A 26099-nucleotide genomic window follows, 5' to 3' on the forward strand; every position below is an offset into this window, starting at 1 on the left:
GAAGCTCACGTTTTATTTAGGCATGCAAGGACGAACAAGGAAATGTACATAATCTCTTAATTTTACCCGAAGACAGCGCTTTTCCTTTTTTTGCAACGTATCGATACATTTCTACTGCCCAAAATGGTAAACGTCGGCAAAACTAGTCGATCGGCTTCCCCTCACATTCGTGTGAATTGCACGTTTCTATTTATCTAAACACATAGGCAAACTGCAATTGCATTTTACGTCGTTATAATTCGGTAAATCCACATGCTGTATCATTATGCATGTAGTTTTAGTCAAGAAAAAAAAACGACCGAATAATCAGAATGACAATAATAATTTTACATATACTTTCAAAATGTTATAATTATATTAAAATTGATCTCAGGATTTGGTTTATTTTTGTTTGCAACTGTTGGAAAATTTGAAGTGAAATATACTTTTAAATGTTGCATAAGAGAAATTTCCTATGTGTTTATTGGTAACATAAATTACATTAATAATTAGAGATATATAATTTAACGTTATTTATTATTGTTTCTTAATACATACGCTAATTTAAGTAGGCGTGAAACAATGATACAACAATAACAATAGCAAAAAAATATCCAAATTATTTTAAAAACTTAAAGAATATAATCATTTTTTGTAAGTACTGTGCTGGCTTAATCATTTATCGATCAAAATCAAGTGGACAATTACGAACTGCATTCCAGCCTGTATGCGGTCAACATAGGGTAGTTTATACGCGTTCACCAGCGTAATTACTTATTAGGTGCAATGTAAGTCTGACCTAGAAAACCGGCATCGGGGCCGACAGGCGATATTGGTCGCGGTAGAACCTCAACGGACCGTTGCCACATACAACCGATCGATATACATGTATATCGCTAAATAAAACGTGCAAGAATTCGCTACCGGCGAACGCGTGTTTCTTGGGCATTTACTTAGACCGCGTGGAAACGCGAAGAAAACGCAAGCGTTAACAACGTCGCGCATTACGATTTATTGTGGAGTAAGTCATTCCTTGTTTAGGAATAAGGCTTATTATCAGTGCTTTAATTTCGAAAGTCTTTGCCGCGGCGGATAGCATCCAATTACGGTTGCTGGCGATGCAATTAAGTAGCTGAGAAAGCAGATATACGTTGTCCTGTCTTTGCAAACATTTTTTTATCTCGCTCTTAACGCTATACGTGTTACGATACTCGCAAGAAACTTTACTGCTTATCGTGTTGAGACACGGCATCGTAACAAGATAAAGTACTGTTGGTTATAAATAACTTGTGGTATTAATTATAGGAACAAGAAGTTATACATGTTGAGATCAATTATTATCGTAGTAAAATATTATAACAAATTGCATTAGTAAATTATGTAAGAACAGAAGAAAGCAATATTACTATGTTAATATTAAGTTACTACGATAGTAGTTTATTTATTTTTATTATCTGCTGCGTTGTTAAAACATATAAGCAAAAGACACACGAGATGTTTGCTCGATTACGCGTAAGATGTTACATTGCTCTTTGTGCAATATACACGTGACATAACTGATATAATAATGAATAACGATTTTCTTTCATATAAAGTATATCGAAAGCTGCGAAAGCCACATCCCGAGTAACTCGACTTTATCGTAGCGCGACGGTAACGCGCGGCTGGTGCACGTGACCACATGCGGCGTATTGCACTGTTCGTCACGTGCATCGGACAGTGCACCGGCCGCCACGCTCTCATGCACGTGAATTCTATTCTGCATAAAAGCGAACGAGAATAAACGTGCTTATTGCGGAAATTTCTATTACGGGTGCTGAACTGTACAGTAAAAGAAATGTAGTGATTCTCACGAGCCAAAATTAGTCTCATAGATGTATATTTAGAAAATTATTACTTTCTGTGTATATTACGTGCAATAACAATTTTAAATAATTTTAAACGTAAATTTTTATCAGCAATTAATGTAAAAAAAGCAGACATTAAAAAATTATTGGTTTGCTCTAAATTATTAACAAAATTGCAGAATAACAACTTTTGCAATAATATATCGCAAATATAAATTCAATTAAAAATTATAAGTTGAAATTGATGACAGATTAGTTAGATAGAAAGTTAGATAGAAGCAATAAATCTCATTAAAATACGCGCAATTATTTTTATAAGTTGGATTGTACTACGTATTATACATCGCAGTGAAACAGGAAATAGTTTTGCAGTTCTCATGCCTACTCTAGATGTAAATGGAATAACAATTAGGCTTTCCTATCGATTGCACAAACGCAATGAATAGAAAGGAGAAGAAAGAGGGCTAGTTTACGGAGCAATTGGTGATGGCGGACCAATCGCGACTCAATAATTGCCGAGAAAGAATTCGCCGTTTTTATGATAAAACAAAAACTATATCAGCAAAGGAACGAGGTGGAGTCGATCTCCATTTTAAAATGCGCTATCAATCACTGTGCGGTTGTTGCATTGACAGTTTAACAATGTTAATTGCTCGAATTAAGCTAAATTACGCGGTCCTTTGGGGGTCCTTTCTGTACCGGCTTAATTAACATATTCGTATTACCGTAAATCTGTCTGACAGCGGGCGCGCAAGTCGATACTAATAACATTGATCAAACTACTACTTACATGGTCAAACTACTGTAGAAAGTTGACGTTTAAATTCACATACTTATCGCCACCATTAACTAAACGGTAGTTAACAGATATTAACAGACGCTTTAAAAATTTCATGAATACTGAATCATGATCATGGATCGTGGAAAGTTGAACTAAAAAAAAGATTGCGTTTACTGGTAAATTTATCTGGATATTATTAGGAAAGATAGTAAATATAAGCGACTTAATAAAATCGCTGATCATGATCATTACTTATCGTTTTTATATACTAAAACGTCACTAAAAAGCCATAACTTTTCTTCAGACCTAATTAATATTTTAAGATTGATCGTAGATTGGTTATTATGTCAATCTATAAATGAATAGAGGATAAAGTATGCTATCTCTTATTAATTTCAATAGTAGCACAAACGAGTGATTTATTAATTCATAGATGCATACATAAAAATTTTATATTTAACAACCGTGAAGAATACTTTATTTTATAAAAAAAAAAGATTTTATTTTATATTTAAGATACACATACAAAGCGTTATAATTAATTATTTAAATTCTTATACATAGAAATGCAGCTGTCAATTTATGATTTAAAGAGTTTATTTTGTTAATCGCGGTGTGATCTGGGCAATCTATCTAACTGCAATACTAGGACAAAGTCATGCATCCGGGGAATGGAAGGTCAGTATACTAATGTCAGTCTACGCGCCTTTGTCATATACGCACGTTTCTCTGATAATTTCTTGCGTAAGCACTTTTGCGGAGTAGCATGTGTTATGTAGCATGCATTTCGATATGTAGGTGTATTTTAACTGTGTTCTTGAAACTGACGACGTATCAATTACTTTTGTAAGCAATAAAATCGTGGGATTAAGACGTAACAAATTCGCGGTTTTCCTGACTGGCTCAAATCGCTCAATGCTTTCAATACGACAAAGGGGAAATAATAATCTTAATAAAAATTATATTCTTGAATGTTCCCACGCAATAATTTTTCATTTCTTCGTATTTTGCGAACGGAGAAAGTGCTTGGGACGATTATACCGGCGGAAGTTGCAGTCATTGAGAAATTTAAGCGATACGTTACGACTACGATAACAGAATACATGAATATTGAACTGGAATTAGTCATGCGCTGGTTATTTCTCTTTGGGCACCTTATGAAGGATATTATAAATTCAGCTCGGCTCTCCTTACACCAGCGCGCTAGATACGAGAAAGCAATTCAGTGTCAATGACAGACATGTCGCCGTTCCATTTTTTGCCGCGAGAATGTTATTATTCGATACACTGCAATCTCACCTGAATTTCTCACACTTTCTCCGTTTCCACTAGTAATTTATAGGTTCAACGACGTGCGACTGTATCACTTGTTTTACAACTTAGTTAGTTGCTTATACAAGGCTAATTTAAGGTACGCAGTGTCAATGTCAAAGCGTTTCTTGGAATCTTATTTTTCCTAGAAGAATTACTTTTGTTCGCACCTTTTCCCGTCATAATAAGTAAACCATTATAAAAAGGATAAAATATAAAAAAATTGATAATTTTTAGATTTTTAATTAGAATTAAAAATAAGGATATATCATGCAATTCTTTTTAAAGATAACTTTTTGAACATAGTTGCGAGCAATCTGTTATTAGGTACAGCATCATTACAAATTTCATTTTTGCAGTACCATGCAGGGATGATGCCACGCAGCATCGTAATTTTTGAGAAATGGAAAGCTTGACGTTAGCGATACGAACAGGTTTTGTCACGGTCTTGCTATGGACGTGAACCGATGCTGACCGAGAAGACGTGTCGCACGATCGTTAATTGACAGAATAGGACGGTCGCGTGATTCGAGGCGAGCAAGTAACGCATGCACGTGACTTAGTCAGACTTTTCCCTCGATGGCATTAATCCGTACGAGGAAAGACGTATAAGCGTAGCTCTCTTTCTTCGTCTTTCTTATGCCCGCAATGATCGGCAATAACCGGCACGTGCAAAAGCACGTGTAATCACGTGCCGCACGTGATACCGGCTCCCGCGTGCGGATATAGGAATTGTTATTATCGTCCATGCTCTAGTGTCTATGCAGCGGCATTGATTCTATGGCACGTGTGTAGGTGTGAACGTTACAATTATTAAATAGTTGCGAGATCGCATTTGCGAAATAACTACGCTAACAGGGATTAATCTTACTATGCAATTAATTTGCAAAAATATACATATATGTATAATCTATTACATTTTTTATGTAATCTTTAATCTTTTCAGAGATTCTTTATTTAACCTAAAAGGGATTGAAAAATCCCTTTTTCAGAGAAATCTTTAAAAGAAAATATCAAAATTTTAATTACTTTTAAGTTACAAATGATCTAAAATCTTGGACAAATTTTACAAATTTAAAATCTTAACAATAAAAAAATAGTTAATAAAATCTTGCTTTTAACTTAATGTCATGTGCATTATGTTTTATCGAAATTGGAAATTAAGAAAAATAATTAAGTTAAACATTATAAATAGAAACATTGTAAGAAATTGATATTATATTTGTGAAAAAATCTATGAACAAACTGAAGAATGTTGAATTAGAAACAACCCATATAAAGAATGAATTTTAAACACCAAATACATGCATGACGTAATTGATTTCATAAATAAATGATCGAACTTGTTAGATCTAATATTCTTTTGTCATATATCTTAATCCTTAATATAAATGCAGGATATATACACTTCCGAATCATTATTTGAGAGATCAATATTTCCTCTAATACTTAGTTATTTAATAATTTATTTATCACTGAATATATATTTTATACAAAAGTTAAAAATTATTTTTGGATAAAATTTTTCCTTTAGGAAATATGTTTTGATTATAAAACGGTACTTTCTGATTGCAATGTACTGCAAGTCCCGCTATATCTGGCGACCCTGCTTCTACGTCAGTGTTTCTAACAAAAATGCAGTAAAGTTGCAGTTCTTGTAGGCCGCGGTATTCACAGTGAGCATATTATACGCGTAGGCGAATCTCGTGAGCGTAGCTCGCGACGAGCCAGACTCACGTGCTTATGCAGACAACCGTTTATAGGCCTTTTCGCGGCTTCCCATACATTCGAATGACACGTGTTGTAATACCCATTTTACCGATGTTTATTCGACAAATGTCAGAGCCCTGGATACGAAGCAATAAGAGAATCATGTTGAGAAAAGATCGCTCGTGGGATAGCGGCAGAAGCGAGAAATCTGCATTGCAGCAGTTTTGAGCGCTGTCACGTCCCAGAGAGACGGCATATTCTCCGAGGTTATCAGGATTAGCATCTGTAGAAGGAAGTGTTCCACTTTCGTGAATGAAGGATAGAGAGAAGGTGGAGACATAATTATGCGGGATAGAGCCAGACATAATAACTATGATAAAACGAAATGGAGAAGAGAAGATAATGCAGTAGTAGGAGCAACTAAGATCTCCATTCTTGAGGAATCATAATGTTTAAAATTGCGGAATTTTCTCATCTTCCTTTTCTTAACATAATAGCATGAACCGCATGAAAGAAAAATATTCCATAATTATCATAGAGTGTCAGCAGATTACTCAATATTTTCTTAAGTTACATGATAGTTTAGATAGTAAAGAGATTATAGTCATAATTTCTTTTTTTTAATTAGTGTAAAAGATTTAAATTTTCGAGTAATTTAATTAATCAATTTTTTACCATAAAAAATAATTTTAGAAACTTACTGAACAAGTTGTATTATTTTTATTAATAGTCAAATTTTATGTTAAACTGTCATATTTATATTAAATTAAGAGAAAAATTAATAGTAAGAATAGATAAATTATTCTCTATTATTAAAAAAATATAAGCTGAATATAACTATGTAACGATATCCGTATAAAAACGAATAATGTCTTTGAACACGCCTTATTGCGAATTGTGCAAAGATCAGCCGTGAACTTTGAATTATCTTGATAAAGAATGACTTAAGATCATCGTGAATCGTATCTTTGCCGCATAATAATCAGTATACGAATGTGACTAATGAGATAGAAGCGCGATTTCTTTTTCCTGTTTTGTATATTTTTATTGTCTATATACTCTATATGTAAATATAGACTAAATTATATGAATACTAATCTATATAAATGTAGATTAAATTACGTATTAACAGTCAGTATTAATTGATAACAAATTAATGTTTGGTATGTTTATTAAATTAATTTTTCACAAAATATATATTGAATAAATTACTGCAGTCTCGCATAGGATACTTGAATTATTGTATATCAAGAACCGTTATCTCCTGCTGTTTTTAAAATAGGCTTCACATTTTATATTTCTAATTATTTCAAATTTGTTGACACCTATAGTAATGTTCTACTTGGAATAATAAAAGGAAAATAATTAGGAATATAAAATGTGAAGTCTATTTTAAAAACAGCAGGGGATGACAAATAATATACATATACAATAACATTAAAAATATTACATACCTGGCATTAATCTCTCTTGTGGGGGGTGTCCTAAAATTTCGGTACCGGCAAGTAACAGAATAGTCAAGATCCCAACGAGATGCATCCTCATAATCACTCCCGGTCTAAGCTATTCCTGATCACAATCAATGAAGACGATTGGAAATTCGCAAACACGTGGACGGCAAACTTAAGCACGACGCGGTCTATTTTCGAAGTTGCTTTATTTCAACGTGCGAACTTACGCGAGAGATTCTCAGGTGTTAATCTAAGTCTGCCGTACGGTTTGTCGGCAGAGCTCCTATCGCTGTCGGACGGTGCGGTAGTCTGGAGGGCCGCCTGGCGCTTTCACTGGCTTTATACGTGCGCACGAAAGCACCTCTTCTGAAAGAGGGGATTCTAGACGGCTCTCGTGCATGTCGCTGGACATACCACGAGACATCGCGGAGGATTGTAAAATTTTGTGGTACTTATATTTACGGATCATGTACCTTTAGTTTTAGAATAATCAAGAATATTATATTTTTAACTGCTCCAAAAGTAAAAAAAGTTAAAATGTGCAAGACGATGGTGCAAACTGTAGGTACTGCAATAGAAAATATACACACATTAAAAACTATATGAATTTATTAAAAAACTTTTGTGTATCATTCTTCGTAATTAAAAGTTTTAGTTTCTTTTGATATAATAAAAAAATTATTATATTGATGTGATTATTATGAATTTTTATTGTAATTGCTGACATTAAACAATGTGAAACAATGCGATGTCGCAAAAATATGTCGCATTCTGATACCTAAAATAATATTATGACAAGATAAGGGAAATTTGTTTTAAACATAGAAAGATATATAGACAGTTATACAATTTTCAATAATGACTTCATACGTTTAAGCATTTTAGTTTATAAGTATTTGATCGCTACCGATTTAACAATTAATCTTTCATTGCACTTTATCTGTGATTGCTTTTCTTTCTGATCGACGTAACAAGCTCGATTTACTGCGAATTACTCAGTAACTAATTAGATTTAGGGGCGAATCCGATGTTATCTGTATATTTTCTCGGTACGTGTGTATTATTGGCGGTTCAGTCATCGACATAAGTTGAAAGGAAGCTTAATGCGTTGTTTTAGTTAATAAACGATCTTCGACTTCGTCCTTTTTAAATATTGATCTGGATACTGACAGGTGCTTTGAAATACCTTATGTAACAGCTTCCGATTAGTGGTGAACAGGAGTAATTGGTGGAACAAAAAAGTAAATACGCGAAAACATAATTACAAGCACGGAATTACAGGTATATGTTCCGCACTATCGATTACATGGTCGATGAGTCGCCGATCGTAGAGTTAGCCACAATGCCGGTGTCATTACCAAAGCAACCACTCATTATCTCGCACTATTCTATGATTAATCGCTGATATAACCGGGAAATGAGCGATGAAAGATAGATAGACTAAAATTTTTACGAGCTCTTTTATTTACTCGTTTGAATCGTCATTATTACTTTCATTGAAACGATATATATTCGTGTGGGAAAATACGACTCGGAAGTACGTTTTTTATTCAACGTACATTATTTTAGGTCTTTCTAAACTGTGTCACGAAAACGTTGTGTAATGCAGCAAACAATAAATGATGACAAATTATGTGTCATATAAAAATACATTCACTTTCAGTTGACAAAAATCATCGAATTCACTATAAATAATATATAATGAAGTCGCAGAGGTACTTAATGTCTATCGTTCATCACAATGATGGATGCCTGTGTCAATATTGAACATTTTCTCACGTTTTGAAAAAAATTCAGTCTGGTAAATAGATTTTTTTTTTCAAAGAATACACTCGCTTTATAGTGTCAGGTCATGAAACAAACCTGCAGTTTGATTCATTGTCTATTGCACCTTGCCGGTCAGTCGCTGTCCTAGATGAATCATTACCGCACCCGAGATCATTATCCTTGGTCGTTGGAAATAATTCGTTTGCATGTTTCGAAAGCTTCGACAATCCTCCCGAGTTATACATTTTATATTGCTTAATGCACAGCTCTGAAGGCGCCAATCTAATTCATAAGCTCGAAGTACTCGGGTCACTTCCATGATCGTGCATCAATGTCGTGAAGGAGATATGTGCACTAGTAAATGGCCCTAATGACGATATTGTTTTAGATGTAATTTATAATTAGATAATTTTATTTTGCTACAAATTTATTAATTTTTTATTGCATACTTAGCTTTAATATCAAGTTAATCTGTAAATATCAATCAGATATAAATTTTTTAGGGAAGAGAGTAATTAATACCTAAATTATATATTTTGAGAAATGTAAAAATCAATCTGCGATACAAGATTTCGTGCGAAAATGTGGAGGGAAGAGGATACCGAGAAACTCTCTGCCTATTACCCGAATGAACCGGTTTTTGCATTTCCGCGATTTAGCAAGCCTCATTATTTTGAAGTCGGGCATCAGATTTTGTTTTGAGTGTCGTTAATCATTCTTGACTCTGAGAGAAGAAGAGAGATCTCTGGATGATTTTCGTCAAGCTATGAGAGGTTACGAGCACGTTATTCATCACTAGGTATTCACACGTCTTAATCTGTATCCTCATTAAGCGCAGAGACGCTGGAAATAAAATAAATAAGACGCATTAGATTTATTACTGCTTTAAAAACTGATGGAAAAGAATTTGCAAGTTCGTTTCGGAATTAGTTATGCTCTCGTAGTGGTTATTTAGAAAATCGCTTCGTACAACTACTAATTACTTTTTGGAAATAGAATTCTACGAGTAATATAGTATTCGCATCGTGATAAGTAAGATAGTAATCAGTAGATACGTGAAAGTAGTCATGCTAAATCGTAAATATTAAATCGATGTGTGGATTATATCATAGTAATGTTCTGTATTTACCACCGACATAGTGATAGTCGCTGTTGCAACTTTAGCAATGCGTATTGAGTCGAATCAGATTGATCGATCTTGGGTTGACGCAAATTCCAAGTTATGATAAATCCAATTACACTTGATTAACGCAACGATCCCATATCTAAACGGTTTGTTAAATTTTGTAATCTATTACTAACAGAATAACAATGCATTATATCTTACGAATTGTCTTTAGATTGACAGATTCACGATTCTTATAGCAACGCGAAAGCACTTAATTCGTCTTTTTGACTTATAAACGATCTATAGTGCAGCTGCTCCCTGCACTGTTTTGCTATCGCTAGAATGTTACTTATATGGATGAAAAGTAAGTGAAGCTATTTCATAATATATACATGCTCGGTATCAAGCATGCTTTCATATTTTTACATGAAATACGAATATAGTTATAATTATTAGATTATAACTATTATCGTGATTGAGTTTGCAACGAACTTATAAGTACATTTCCTTATGACTTATTTATACTGTTGATTTAAATTTCTAATTAAAAAAGAGATTAATATAAATAAACTGACAAAAGTTGCTTAAATAATCTTTTATTACGTTGATGAGTGTAAAATGTGTACGTAATTTAAAATATAAAATCTCGACATTATATCAGTACGTAATGAAAATTATTATTTTAACATAAATATGCAATTCTTATTAAATTAAAACAAATACTATAAATCAGTCATTATAGTTGTATGTACAGCACAACAGATAATTACTTAAAAGGAAATGTGTAGAAATATTATATGACTCAGAGATATATATTTAATTATATGTTAATAAACTTTCAAGAGAAAAATGAACGGAAAACCGATAATAATCGCAATGTTAATTAGTAATTCTGATTTTGGGCGCTGATTTAATTTAATATAAATGGTATTTCGCAGCAGTCTCCTTTCTCTCTCGCCGATAATGTCTCGGTAAGACTACGAGGTTCGTGTTGATACCTGACACATTAATCTCGGGTGGTGCAAACATCCTTAATAATTAGCCACACTAAGGGAAGTGTCGACACACACTCGGCATTGCTCTGCGCCTCTCCCGTTCTAACATTTTTCCTTTTAATTACATTCCCACATCGTGATCTTTTTGCAACAACCCGAGTCAAAGTACTTGACCCTGATCTTAATTAGCGCGAAAATCGTGATAATAAAATTAAAGCAACAGTTTGTTTAGGAGTTTCTTTTTTTAATTTTAAACGCACGCTATGTGATTCTTATTCCAGAAAGTTTACGAGCGTACTCGAGATACGTCACTTCGGGCAGTCGTTTATTCAAACGAGTAAGCATTCCTTTTACAAAACGTCCGTCTACCATTAATCAGTATAAACGTATAAAAATTTTCATTGGGTTTTAATGACTTCTACGGTTCAAATTCTGGCGCAATTTAGATTGGTGCAATATCGACGCAGCTATGTGGCACTTCGCTTTCTGGTAGCTCATTTAAATCTTCAGTTGCGATTCATTCAACTCGAATTGTGCAATTCGATTCCCATAAGGAATAAGTCGTTAATACAATTAATGTGTGTCTGTCATTGGCTAGACAAATCCTGAACCACCTGAATGTCTGAAAAATTTACACACAATTATCGTATTTTTAAAATTGTGCTACGTGCCAATAAAAAATTTTTTTTCTCTGAGACTAAAAATTTTCAAGTTGGATTGGTGGGTTAGTGAAACGTCGTTTGTATAACTATGACGATCATCTAATTAATTTTTATCGAAAATTCGCTAATGTTCCTCACTTTCTAGAAATAAGAAACAAAATAGATTGACAACTCAAGATGTAGATTTAAACGCTTTCTATTTCTAATTTTTCTTAAGAATGCATCCATGATTTTTTTTCTTGTTTAAATATATATGAGTCATATCTATTAAGATATAATTATATGAATGAGACGATATCCTTTCCAAAAAAAGTTTACAGTAGTAGGATTTTAAGTTAATTTTTCTCCTATTAAAGATAAAGAAACTTAAAGCTATTGATTATCTTACATTATTATGCATTTTTTTGCTCGAAATAATTAATTAAAATTCTTTGCTGAAATGGGGCAATCATTAATTATTTATTAATCTTTATAAAATATTTACGAGTTTTTGAAATGATGTGGTAACATGAGATACGTAATAATTTACATATTTGCGGAATTTATAACTTTTTTTTGAATATTGTAGACCAATGTTGCGCTAATGAAATGTGAGTCAAAATTACATCGATCATCGACCCGGAAGAATTTTATAACGTTCTCAAGCCAAATCCGTCCAACAATTTATGAAATATTCACGAGGCCTTGTACGCACGACAATATCACATCATTTTACGGAAAGAACTTTGATAAAGCATCTTCAAAATTTAGCTAGATACAGATCTGAAAATAATTTTGTTGGACCATCAAAATAATTATATAAGACGCTCAAGCTAGTTGTTGAACTGTTAAAACTTTTTGCAGCATTAGCATCATACTTAAGCGTTTTACATAATTATTTTGATAAAATCCAACAAAATTATTTTTAGATCTGGACCTAGCTAAATTTTTAGATATTTCAGCAAAGCCGTTCTTTCCTTGTATTTAGTTCGACATTTTCTATTAATATTGCTTCCGAACGCTTTTAGACGTATCTATGATAATCTTTATAGATATTAATTGGTATTTGACGTGGGTGTGGTCGACAATTGCAATACTTTATGCAACAGAAAAATGTGCGCATACGTTTCGTGACGAGTTGATTGATCGATTTGTTTCGCAGTATCGCTTAGGTTGCGACTCGATGTTAACACAAAGTGATACTGCTGATTTATGTAATCGCTCGATAATTAATAAATATTTATTAGTAATAAATTTTAATATCATCTTGGATAATCTTTACGGCGTGTTAAATCAAGATCTTATAAATTTCTCAAAATGATTTAGAAAGTCTTTCGACTGCTAAGAACTGTCACCTGGATTTATCTGACTATTAAAAGATGCTTTTGCTAAAAATATAGATTGCACGCGGCAATACATCAGCATGTTGTTAATAGCAGGAACGATACAATATACAGATTGTAAATTATATATTGTTTAATCGCAACAATGCAATTTCATGTTCAGAATACGCTATGCAAGATTCGCGAATAAAGTGATGCCGACTGAAAGCTGCTGATATTTACGTAATATTTTGATACGAGCGATAAGAGGAAATCCATTTTTCACAAGTCTTTCAGATATTATCTAATAAAAATGCGAGAACGTGCATAATCGAGAGATAATGTTGCGCGATAATGCGAGTCTTTACGACGTGCGTTCGATCGATGTTTATTACAGAGGCGTAGATTTAAGCCCTCTCCGCGGAATACCACCTTTCCTTCGTTCGTATTCGAGGTGCATGTCGGAACTCGGCTAATTAGCTAATCAATTATCAAGACGTTTCAGAAGACGCTGCTATATCGCACTTGGTGGCGAGACGTGCCATCGAACCAGGCTCTGCGTTATTAATTATCTTAACGAGAAACTCGTACGATTTCGCGGTTACTGCGGCTCGTTTACCATTTATTGCCATCGGAGAAAGAACTGGTGATACACGTAGGCAGATCTATGCGAGGCGGTTGATGAAACTACGGAACATTCTAAATCGCGCACATCTTACACGAGCACGCATCTTACGTGTTCTAGTCGTTTTCTTAATCTGCTTCACAGCTAATGCGAGTTCTCATTTTAACGTGAATTACTTTAGTAATTTTCAGTTTTAGAAAGCTAGAAATGTAGGCTAGAAAACATACGCTAATTTGAGAGTAAATAGTATAACTAAATTTGACAGTTGTGATATAGTGGATTGTAAAATAGATATTTCCAAATTTTTTATTTTAATAGAGAAGGAAGAGGGAGGCATTAGAGGGAGAACATTAATATATTTTGTAGCAAATAAATAACTCCGTATAAAATTTAATTAAGAGTAAATGTTTATACAATTAAACGACAAGATTTTTTAAGACGAATTATACCGTTCAATGACTGATGCCTTTAAATGCTAGCCCGTTTACCGCTTCTTAACCGTAGTCAGCAATTTTGCCATTCAGACAGGTTCATTAAAGCTACATGGCATGAAGTCACGATCGAGTGCAATTACCCCTTTCATAGAGACTACAATGAGCCGTTACATGATAATAGATGCCTAACATCTTTGAAGCTAGCACCTCACCTTCAGAGTTTCGATATAACTGAAAGAATTCTAACTTTCCCCCAAAGAGTTGGAGTTTCCGATGTAGCCTCTTATTTTTATTCGATATGATATTTAAATAGAAAATAATCTTGATTATATATACGCATGTTCTCATGTTACTAATTAGTAGATAGACATGTCAGTTATGGTTGTATTTAATCTCAGTTTATCAATCACGTTTTCTGTAAAGATATGCGAAACTTGTTCTTTTGCATTTTATATAATTATCCAAACGTTATATGAATACTTAGTTTTATAGTTTAATGAATAGTCGACTATTAATCATGCAAGAAGTGTTACTTGTATGCAAAATGTTGGTAGCACAAGATAGATATCTATTAGAAAATTAAAAAATATATAATAGTAGGTATATTAGATAAAAATTTAAATCCTATCTACTTGTAATTATAACCAATTAATTATTGTCTTTCAAACATGTGCGACTTTCTTGGAGTATTTAACTACAATCCTTTGAATGAGATCTTTTTTGTAATCAGAAAAGATGAATATAGATTATAGTTCATATTTTATTACGGAAATATAACATACAATAATACATACAAGCAGTATTGAAATTTTCCTATGCAATTCTGTATTAAGTACTTTAAAAATATCGTTGATTAGGAATACGTAGTTGGTAGTTGTACTACTACAAGTAATGGTGTAAAATGTAATGAATCCATTCTGTTACCCTACATGGTGATCAAAGCAGAAATCCGCAGATTTATCGAAGACTACCTATTTGTAAGAGATTTATTTATCCTTAATCCATACGATGCAATAGACCTCGTCTTCGTCTGCCAATTAATACCGATTATCGTTAGAAAACTCAAAGGTAACTATCTCACTAATTCTACAAGATAAAATAAAGTTTCCCGCGATAATCGTGCAATTTCGAAATTCGTACGTGCGTCTTCCGACGTGTCCGCAAATGGCGAGTGGGAAATTCTCGCGGGCTAAACATAAGTCAGTAAATATCACGATAACGATCCAAACTCTCTTTCTCTCTTTTTCATTTTATCTACACCTCACTAGAACTGCGATAAAAATGAAAAATCTTATGGAACTTGGTCGCGGTGTGCGATTGTAAGCTAGGCGCAATTTCCATGTAGTATGTACTGTCTCTGCTTGGATTGATCTGTGATCGATATACAAGCAGCATATTTCTGCCGCACTCAAAGATAGACATTCCGAGTGCTCGATCTACCGTGATCGATCATTACTTTGCCTATTAATCCTACGTGTGATGCAGGTCTGATTTCGTTTTCCCAAAGGAGAAGAAACGACCGGACCGTAGCAAACTAATGAATTTTGATACGCTGACCAGCCACACTCGAATAGCGGCCGGTATATATGCCTGTGTGAATAATGCATTACCATAATATTTATCTCATCGCTTACGCGTTATTAATGATCGTGGAAACTATTGCTACGGCTATTATGTGGTTGTGCACCTCACGAGAGGCCTTGGTTATTTTAATTATTATCATCCACGCCTAATATTTGACATTTTTTCGAGTTTTGTAGGCGATTTTAATATATATATATATATATACGTTTATTGACTCCCCTCAGGGTTGCAAGGCGTTTTGAAGGGACGTTCCCAACCCTTTACAAAAACTTAATAATTTTTAGATATTTTTTAATGTCACCATATATACTATAAGAATGTAGTAATTAAAGATTATAATAATATAATATAATATAAAGCAGCTATGCAAAAAATTACGGATTTATTAAAAGAGAGAGTTTATGGAAAATTAAATTTAAAAAAATATTATCATAAATAATGAGAAAATGCAGATATAAAAAAAATTCTAAAGATCTTTTTATGTTGTATTTTTATGTTTTTTTGTACCTGATATTTATATCTTGTTTTTATATGCACTTAATCGTATAATTTTACTTTTACGTTCTTACATTTGAACCTTCATTATAATTACATGTCCTTCGTCATTTTAAGGCTCCTGTATATGATTCATATGAACAAATGTCATTGTCATCTTGAGAATTGCCATAATAGAGGTAGAAATAATGGAGCTGTGACCTTCTGCGCGGAAGTTTCTTCTAAAATATGTGTTCTACGATGTGTAACTTTCTAGCTTCTACAGTCCGCGAAATAAAATAATTTTTTACAATTACCTACAAATAAAATACTTTTTGGAAATCTGTTATTTTAATTATATAAAGAAAATTTATGGATTACTGGTTGAGAGAAAGTTAAATTAAATAAATTCTGCATAAGTGTAAAAAATTATGGACAATTTAAATTTCTTTTCACGTAACATTGTCATTGCTTAAAATGGCTTAAAATTGCTTAAATTATATAAAATTAAAATTGAAGAACGAAGATGACAAAAAAGACGAATCCTTTCGGGTACTAATGCAATCAGTGTACCATATCTGTGTCCTAGATCTTTTAGTCCGGTCTCTTGTCGTTACAAAAACGAGAGTAAAAGTGTTGTTGCGCGCACAAGAACTGTCGCAATGACAAATCGATCGCTACATGATTTTACGTGGATGTCAATATTTATCACTTGTGATTATTAATGAGAATAGCAACATGTTGAACAGCGAAGAATTATCTATGGAATCAATTGTATTGGTAATTTGTTAGCTATGTAAGATTTTAAACTTATCTAAATTATCTAAAAATGTAAAATCATTTTCTATTAAAAATTCTGGAAGAAATTATAGTAACAGGAACATTTTACCACTTTGCATCTGCTTATATAAAATATATAATATTTTTTTTTATATTTGAGATTGTGTATAATTAAGTTGAAATACGTAAAATAGGCAACATTAACGATATCTTTTAGTACCATCTCATATTGTTGAGAACAGTGCGGTAAAACTTTGCTTTATAGCGCTTTCATCATATGTATCTCATGTAATATACACATTATAAGCTTCAACAAAATCGGATGGTTAATTTAAATATTACAGTACAACTATAATTATTGACATGAATTATGTTCTCCATATAATCATTTTTTTCTAGATACTATACGTAACAACAATTAGGGCGATTCTTTGCAAAATTAATGAACAGGAAGGTAGTAAGTTATTTTATATTGCATACTGAGAAATATTTATAACGATGGTCTTTAAAATATCTTTCTATATGGCAATTACATTTTACATGGATGAATTATGTATCTCCTTCTTTGAAAATATCTCAGTAAAATTTTCCATTAATTTTGCAATAGTACTTATTATTTTTCTTGACATTTATTTGATCCTGTCTGGACATGATTATGACGAACGTAAAATCATATAACGTACGATATCAGGAAGGAAAATATAAGTCAAATATTACGTAAATTGATTATCATGGAAAAGAAAGTCGCTAAAAATCGTAATCCTTCCATTTTGAATTACAATTTTTAATTCCAATTAAAGTTTCCAATATTTCACTTGGATTCATATTTTTGCATGGATTGGTCATAGAAAATTGTTTGTAGTAAAACTGAACAGGACACGGTATCATAAATAGGTCAAAGTGTCTCAATTGCTTGTCGGAGCAGATCACGTGTCGAATTGAAGAAGTTATTAGCTATCGATTTCGAAGCGCGCGTGTTTTTAAATGCTGATAGAGATTACGGTACAACGAACAACCGTATAAGCCGATGAATATCAAATGCGATCGATCCTCGAGCGAATGTGCTTACATTGCGCAAGGTGAGCCACGCTAACAATGGCTATAGTGTTTTGTGGGCCGATATTCGTCCGGTATTTGCCGTCGCTTCCTTCGTTCGACACAGTTTAACGCTCTGCAGTCCCAAGGATCCTTCGCATCTGACTCAGACTGGTTCGTCGGTGAAGGTCGAGCCGTGTCGTTCTCCAGTTGCCAAATGCGATACATTAGTAATGGTTTCAAAGCATTGGATACGTGTTCCGATTAATTCAAATCTTGATCTTAATCACAACTTGAACTCGCTTGTTGTTCGTACTGAAATTTTACTATGTAACCTTGAAAGTTACAACACATACCGTTATAAGCGCAATAACGGTATATAGTGGCCTGATGAAATTAAATTTGATAGATTTTTGACATCAATGGGCATGTACAGTGTAACCTGATTGGTCTTGCGTATATTTTCTTTAGCACAAATCTGATATCGCTCCATCATTGATTTGTTAGTCTGTCAAAACAGCACCCAATATATGTAATTGCTTGAGTTAGTAATCCGGGATAAGAGTGACAGTATCGTAAGGCAATCACAAGATCAAGCATTACTCACTCGACAAGGTGTTTCATTGTACCCGATGACAAAATAGCAGGATTAATCTTAACTGCCTGTTTTAAATGTTATTTTACATTTTGTCTATTACATTAATTTTTCATAGCACGGTATTAGCTGTATCTTATTTTTTAGCATTTGTAATATTCTAAATTAATTATGACTTAAATAATAAATATACAACATTTCATAAATGACATAATAGCGTTTATCTGTGACACACATTTGGTTACATCATATTCTATGTTAACTATTAATGTTGTTTTTATATTAATAAAATTGTAATAGAGCAGATACGCAAATGTCGAATCGCAAGTCAGCGTAACGGTAGCAAGTCGAATGTCATTACCATTCATGCCCTGCTTGGTGGTTTGATATCGATGAATCTTGCCACTTGCGCAATAATGTTTCCGGAGTTTACATAATGCACGCAAGTGCGTGCCTAACCTGGCTACTGAGAGTTATCTGGCATGTGGGGCGACAATGATTTTACCTACGCAATCTGGCTATTGTTCGCAGATAATCTTATGTAATTCCTCGATCGTCTTACATCGCTCGAAATGTAAGCAGATTAAAACTCTTCGACGAGTTCTACCAATACATATGAGATTGTCTGAGTAAAGATGCAAAAAATTTTCCGTACAGTCGTATCTATTATTGTAGAGTTTTTATATTAATGTTTTTTAATGAAATATATTTGAGTGCGCGTGCTATGTTGGCGTATAGTACATGAGTATAATGCTTTCACTGTATGTTGATTGCTTCCATCGTAGAGAGCGGCTGACGGGTCACAGATGTTACTCGACAAGGCAAGGCATAACTTTCTTCTTGAGAAATGATGACGACTGCTTCTCAATCGCATCTGACTAACAAATGTCTAACCGATTCTTCAAAGCGGTCGCATTTACAAAAGAATATGGCAACGTTCATTTCGCCAGGGATTTTTTTTTTTTATTAAATGACACAGATGGACGGAAGTCCTGTTCAAAGTGTTTTCTTTAAATCTCGTTTACATATCAAAGGAAGGATTTAAAAGGCATGAGCTATATTAAAGCATTTGTTGATTGATGAAATTGCTAATTTATCTCAGTACATATGCTAAAGACTAAAATATTCATAAATATTCAGAATGATGAGATGATGCTAAAGTGAGTTGTATTCTCACATGGGGACTTAAGTCACTGAGATCTCGAGTCCGTTTAATAAAACAGTAGCAACAGCAACAGCAAAATATTTCATAATTCAATATAATTTAATTCTCAATATAGTTTATAGTCGGATTTATCAAATTACTGCGTTTGCACGGGATATAGAAAGCTTCTTAACTTGAAGATCCGATTATGCAATTCATGCATGAATCTTTCCAAATTTTACTCAGACAATTTATAATCGTGTCGGAATTATTATGTACATAAAATGTTCCACTTTATTTTCTTGAAAAAGTCTAAAGACATTGCTGCCAAAGTCAATATTATTATTATTATATAGATTTTGTGCAATATATAAGAGGGCAATTTTTTACGAAATTTTTTACGAAAAATTGTATTATTACTCACTACAACTTCAATAATTATCTGCATGCAGTTACGAAAGTCAATATCAACGCGCAATTGATTAAATATCGATAAAAAATAAGAGAAGGTAAATGCGCTGAGATATTTTGCAATTCAAGATATCCTCTACGATTGAAAATAATTTGATTTCTCCGATAAATATCTAGCTACTGTTTTAAAAGTAATTGAAGTTGTAATGAATTAATTAAAGAATTTACAAGGGAATCGGGATAAAAATTATAAAATGTTTTAAAGTATAGGTTTTAATTAGATTTCTAAACTATATAATAATATAAATAGTATAATTAATATATAAATAGTATAATTACTAGTTACAAAATTACTATTGATTCTTAACTAAAACGTGTATATATATATTTGCTTGTATTTTCCACATATAAATACAACAAGCATTTCTAGTTTAGGTTTTAGTTTCACTCACGTGACTTGTGCCTTGTGCACGTTTGGAGGAGAAGGTGCACGTGCTTTTATCGACTCGCCATTAAAGCAGCCGTGGTGAATCCGGTGCTGAATAGGTCAATGCACATCTCTCACCATTGTATACCTTATCTAGCAGCCACGCGTGAGCTGCTTGAGTCGTGTATTAATGGCATATCGTGTCATTGCTCGAAGACACCTGTGTGTTTAACGTTCCCATGCATTTTATACGTTGAATTCTTGTCGCATGAACTTTCTAGAGTCTAGACCTTTCCGAAGTAGCATTACTATTACATAGATATCGTCGTATTGATGTCAAACAACGATCTTTAGTCTTCTGAAGAAAACAAAATAAATTGTGTTAACTAAATAATCTATCGCAAGCAGTTTCGAATGATTGACGAAGAAAGAATGATCTTTTGTAGACGACAGTAATTAATACACGGTTTATTTTTCATTTTTATAGGCGATTTATAAAGTTATAATTGCAAATAGTATAATATGCAATTGCTGCATTTGATTAAAAACCACAAATATATATAATAATGTAATCTATACGTGTAGAATTTACAAATTATATACAGAGATGTAGGCTTTAATATCTTCAATATTTATAGCATGTATTTAGGTTGGGTTCTTTAAATAAATCATGTAATCAGATGTATGTATATTTTATTTGAAGAAAAGCGATATAATTAAATTTTTAATTGCGATTTGATGGAATTTCATAGAAACGCAAAGCGGCTACACAGCATCATAAATATATATAAATATATATATATATATATATATATATATATATATCAATCTAGCGTCAGTAAAAAAGAATAGCATTTATTATCTAAGGAATACCAATGATAACAAGATATATTTTATGATTTATCTTCGAATACGATCGTATAAATTATAGCATGATATAAAACGTAGCCGATCTGAGCTCGAACGAGCAATGTACATAACATGAAGCACAGGGAAATTTGAAAAGGCGCAGGTCGCGAGCCACGCATAATTAGCAATTGCGCGGTACAGAAATACTTAGAGGGTGGTCGTAAAGCGCCGCTAAGTTGCACTCAAGCGATAACTTCTGTCTTCAGCGAGAGATTAGCTCGATGACGTTTACATCTTGCGTTGCCGCCACTTACGCGCTTATTATTCCTGCACGTGAATGTATGCCTCTGCTCACGAGTCGTCACGGCGATGATTACGAGCATAAAAACTGGCCTCGAGCTCGTAAAAGATAGGCAGTACTTACCGCGACACACTGTCGAAGATGTATTTTCATCCTAGCGGCATTGAGATACCGAATGTACATACAGACTCTCCATTCCAAGCCGTGACACTTTATAGCAGATTTAGATGCCAATTGAATTTACGAGCTCGAACATAGAAACGTTATTGCAGATGAATTTGATAAAATAAATTATTAGCGAGCCGTAACTTTACCGAGATAGATATTTCGATATAATTACATTGTTCCGGCGACAGAGAAATTTTAGAACGCGTCAATGAATTGGAGAAAGTGAAAGTGACGATTAATGAGACAAATTCGTCTTACTAACACCGCTTAAATTTCCAATAAGAAAGGTGTAATCGCAGACAGTGATACACGATGTCTCAAGACAATCCGTATTTTCTTCACCAAACGTAACTGCTTCCTTCATTAGTCCGATCTCCACACACGTGCAGCCAGCACGAGACTCCTTTTCGCCGGCTTTCCATTTTCTTCTCGCGTGCGTGTCCAATTGACAAACTTATTGCTAGTAAATCAGCGCAGCGCTATCGCTCAATACAACTCCATCGATCGTCGTCCGTCGTCCGTCGGACGAAAGAAGAAGGCTTGAGACTTGAGACTCGCTTCCTAGTTTCTCCTTGAAAACGGGACGGTCGATGCCTCCTCCACGCTCGTGCCTTTCCACGAGTCTCATTGGCATAATGGCGATATTATAACGCCGCCGACGCGACGAGGATGCGCGAGGCAGGTACCAGCCAACTCGTGCCCTTGCATTCCCGACAATCGCCGTCCCAAATGCCAGAACGCTCCCTCTTCCACTTGTCTTTCACCCGCGTGCTGAGTCGAGCACTGACGTACAAAGGCAGCCACGGCACTCGACATCGGTCGTCGACATGCGCCAAGATACAGGCGATCTTTGTTTATTGCATCGTTCCTCCGGTAGGTTTGCATAATTGCGCTCACGTGCGGGAATGTATTTCCCTCTCGGCCTGTTAACGCGCAATGCGTACAAATCGCTTAACGCATTAACTCTTCAGCAGAAATGACTCCTTCGTAAATTCTTTAACAATTACATAAGATAATTTTTAACTTAAATGCTCAATCATGTCACACTTCGAATGTAATCGTTAATTACCTCACGCAGATATCTTAATTATTTTTTAACGGGAGATAATCTTTAGCCGAATGAGCAAGTAGTTCGCGAGACTAATGGGTTTCAGCAAGTCTCTCATTTGATATACATCTTCGATAATCCAGAAATATAGCGGCAACGCGCTGCAATTACGTCTAATGCGCTTACATGAGGCGCACGATATTTCTTTGGGACAACGAGAGATCTATTACGTGGTCTGATCTTGAAACAGATCCATCGACTAGAACGTCGGTGTAATGGCTATTAAGAACACCACTAGATGTTATTGTTGATGACGTCCAATTAATTAACGAAGTATCTTGCTTATCCATAATGAGAGATAGCGCGTAATGACCGTACGTGAACCGCGTGCCGATCAACGGCGGTTATGCGCATCTCTCGATACGCTTCCCCGGTTTCTTATCCGACCGCGCAATAAATCGCACTGGCAGAAGTAAAAAGCTGAAAATCGGAGGAATCGATGACAGCGGGGGAATACGTGAGGTCGGTGCAGATAAGAACGAAGACCCGGCATTGCACGCGAGTCGCAGAACCGAATCGGCATTTAGAAGAAACCTTTTCAGCCGGCACTCCCTCGACTTCTCGTTGAATCTATCGTTTCGTATCTTGTAAGTTCTTATCTTCGTTTACTGTAGCCTACTGGGTAGGTAGAGCAGAAGAAAAGCGGAAATCAATCCGTTGCATTGCGCTCGTGACGGTTTGTCATTATACGCTCAGTTAAATTATAGTCGAGATTATTAGAATTCCCTTCCTCGTCTCGATACGACCGCGGAACTTAGGCATTTATGATGCTAGGGGAAGAAATCGAATCGTCGAAGTAAATGTTCGTAACGGGTCATTGCGCTTGCGTTTCTCCGTCTCGAGAAACGTCCACATCAAGCGAACGAAGGCTAATGATATTTTTTTCTTGCAACGTGCGATTGGTCGAGATTCTTTCGATAGTGTAATTGTACGTTATAATTCAAATTCCGATGTATTACTTGTTAGATTATTCCAATTATGTATTTCGTACGATTAATTCTATTGCTGTGTGGTGCCGCATGACCGCCGCAAGTATAAAACGATGGTAGAACGCAGTTGCCATTTTACAAGAATGCGACTGCGCACACATAGCCCCATACTCTTCGAAATATTATAACTGTATATTATATTGCGCTCGCAAGGTTACCAATTTATTATGGATTTTCTTTATTCTTTGGAATATTCGTAAAAGATGAGCTATTGATTTAAATGAGAAATAAAAATCTACGCCTCATGGAATTAATCGTTTGATTACTCAAGTAACATCGATTAGCTTGGCTTGACGCGAGAAAGATTAATGTTCTAGTGCTCTGGGTCTTGAACCTCTATATGAGATATTTAGCCTTCTTCATCAACCTCGTCTTCATGTATATATGGTACGACGGGTTTTTATAAGACTTTATAAGACCGATTTCCATAAGACATCAATATCTTGAACCATGTATAATGAATATGAGTTAGCAATATCATGCTTCCATTATTGCATTTGCATATTCTTCTATTAGGCATATGTATATTTATTCTTTATCTAATTAAATTCTAATTTTTATCTAACCTTTAATGTCTGAATAAAATATGAGCTTGATTATTATTAATAATTAAAATATTATATTTTTATATAGCTGGTTTATAACAATAGAAATTTTAACAATAATCTTAACATTTAAATTTCTCAACAAAAATTGATTATTTCTCAGTAATTTATAATGATTTTACAATTTAAGAAAAATTTAAGAGAAAGGGAAGGTGACTCATTTATAAAAATTTTTTTAATATAATTTTTTTTAGTAAGTGTAGACTGAAATTTTAACAAAAGATTTATTTAAAGTTTAGCGAAAAAATTTAATTTCAATTTAAAACAGAAAAATAGCTACAATAAATTATTTCTCTTGATATTTTTGTGGAAGAAAAATAAACTCTCGTCAATTCGTCAAAGAATGTGATTAAAACTTTCCCAGTCGGTTTGGAATCTATTCTTGAAATCGTATTAGAACCTCGTTTCAATATTACACATGTATTATAAATTACTGTTTCATAACAGCATTATAAATATACATAAGTGGAGGTGGATAAATAATAAATAACTTAGATAAAAAAAGATCGCCTGTGTTTTGCAGTTTGGGCACGTTGCGTCACAACTATTGATTGATAGTAATTATAATCAGGAGAAACTTTCCGGAGGATTTTTATTGAGATTCCTGACCCACGGGTTACACTACTTTACCGAGTCGGAACTCAGTTCACTGACTACCGGTTGCGTTTTCTCGATTTCTGGATTCCAGACTTGTCGACGGATAGCAGAATATATATTTTTTTACTTGTGGCACGAACGGCAATACCATTGCGAAATCAGTCAGTGACATAAGTACATTATTTGATGTCTAAGCGTCCGCGCGATGTCTGATCAAATCTTCCATCCCGTAACTGAGAAAGCGATTGAATACATTAATTTTCTGTATATACATTTGTATTATGCGAGCTAAAACCAAAGTAAAATTTCTGTCAATCTGTATACTCCTTTGTATTTCCTAATGTGTGGAAGAGATAAAATTAATCAAAAATATTGACATCTTTCTAATATCAATAAGTTTAGATTGATTGTGCAATTTTTATTAAACATATATCTAAAGTAACTCACAAATTGGAATACATAATTCATGTGATTATCAATAGTTACTTTCACGATTTCACATTATTCGTGAGATCAAAGTTTTTGTAATTATGATCGATGAAGTTGTATTTATACTCTTGTCTTATTGCTGAGCTACAATGTGCTGCTACAGATTTATATATTTGAAAATAATATTGCAAAGCCTTCATACCGTTAAATTAGAAGTAATTGCTAGGGTAATATAATTATATAGTAGTTACCAGGAGTGTAATGAGAGAGTCTAGGTCGGCAGATCTGATAGGATTTATGGATTCACGTGTAAGATTTATGCGAATATTGGACAGAACGATTACTACCTGTATGACGACACGCGTCATCCGTGACATGGGCGCAACGGTTTTCTCATTCTTGGGTGCAGGAAGGGGCCTCTCGAAGATTGCATTGACATCTCGAAACGTTTCCGCACAGCTGACAGATGCAACCTGTACGATGGAATGATCGTGCAAGCGACATTTCACTCGAACATATTTGAGAAATGCACATACGATTGGACTTCGCGCTTCTAGATTCGTATATAATTTAACGTTCTAGTGGAAAGTAAAAGCCAGTAGTTACATAGATTTTAGTTCATGCAAGATCTC

The 26099-nt window shown here is 34.0% G+C and overlaps 2 protein-coding genes across 4 annotated transcripts in view; one reads left to right on the forward strand and one right to left on the reverse strand.

Annotated features, from left to right (window-relative positions):
• Nucleotides 1-7377, reverse strand: part of LOC139769305 (uncharacterized) — a 55204-nt gene extending 47827 nt beyond the window's left edge. The window contains exons 1-2 of one of the 3 annotated variants that reach the window (XM_071700251.1): nucleotides 7307-7371; nucleotides 7083-7197 (exon numbers count right to left, since the gene is read on the reverse strand). In XM_071700251.1, the coding sequence (XP_071556352.1) occupies nucleotides 7083-7173 (91 nt within the window). In that variant the 5' untranslated portion in view covers nucleotides 7174-7197; nucleotides 7307-7371. Of the gene's footprint in view, nucleotides 1-7082 lie in introns of all 3 variants that reach the window. The other 2 variants (XM_071700250.1, XM_071700252.1) reach the window with 2 other exon arrangements.
• LOC139769304 (A-type potassium channel modulatory protein KCNIP1) overlaps nucleotides 1-26099 on the forward strand; it is a 340210-nt gene that overhangs the window by 39518 nt on the left and 274593 nt on the right. The gene's annotated exons all lie outside the window — the stretch shown is intronic.

The sequence above is a fragment of the Temnothorax nylanderi genome, unplaced genomic scaffold, assembly GCF_030848795.1.
Source record: "Temnothorax nylanderi isolate EJ_2023f unplaced genomic scaffold, tnyl_v1.0 TNYL_tig0021_pilon, whole genome shotgun sequence".
In the NCBI taxonomy this organism is placed as follows: domain Eukaryota; kingdom Metazoa; phylum Arthropoda; class Insecta; order Hymenoptera; family Formicidae; genus Temnothorax; species Temnothorax nylanderi.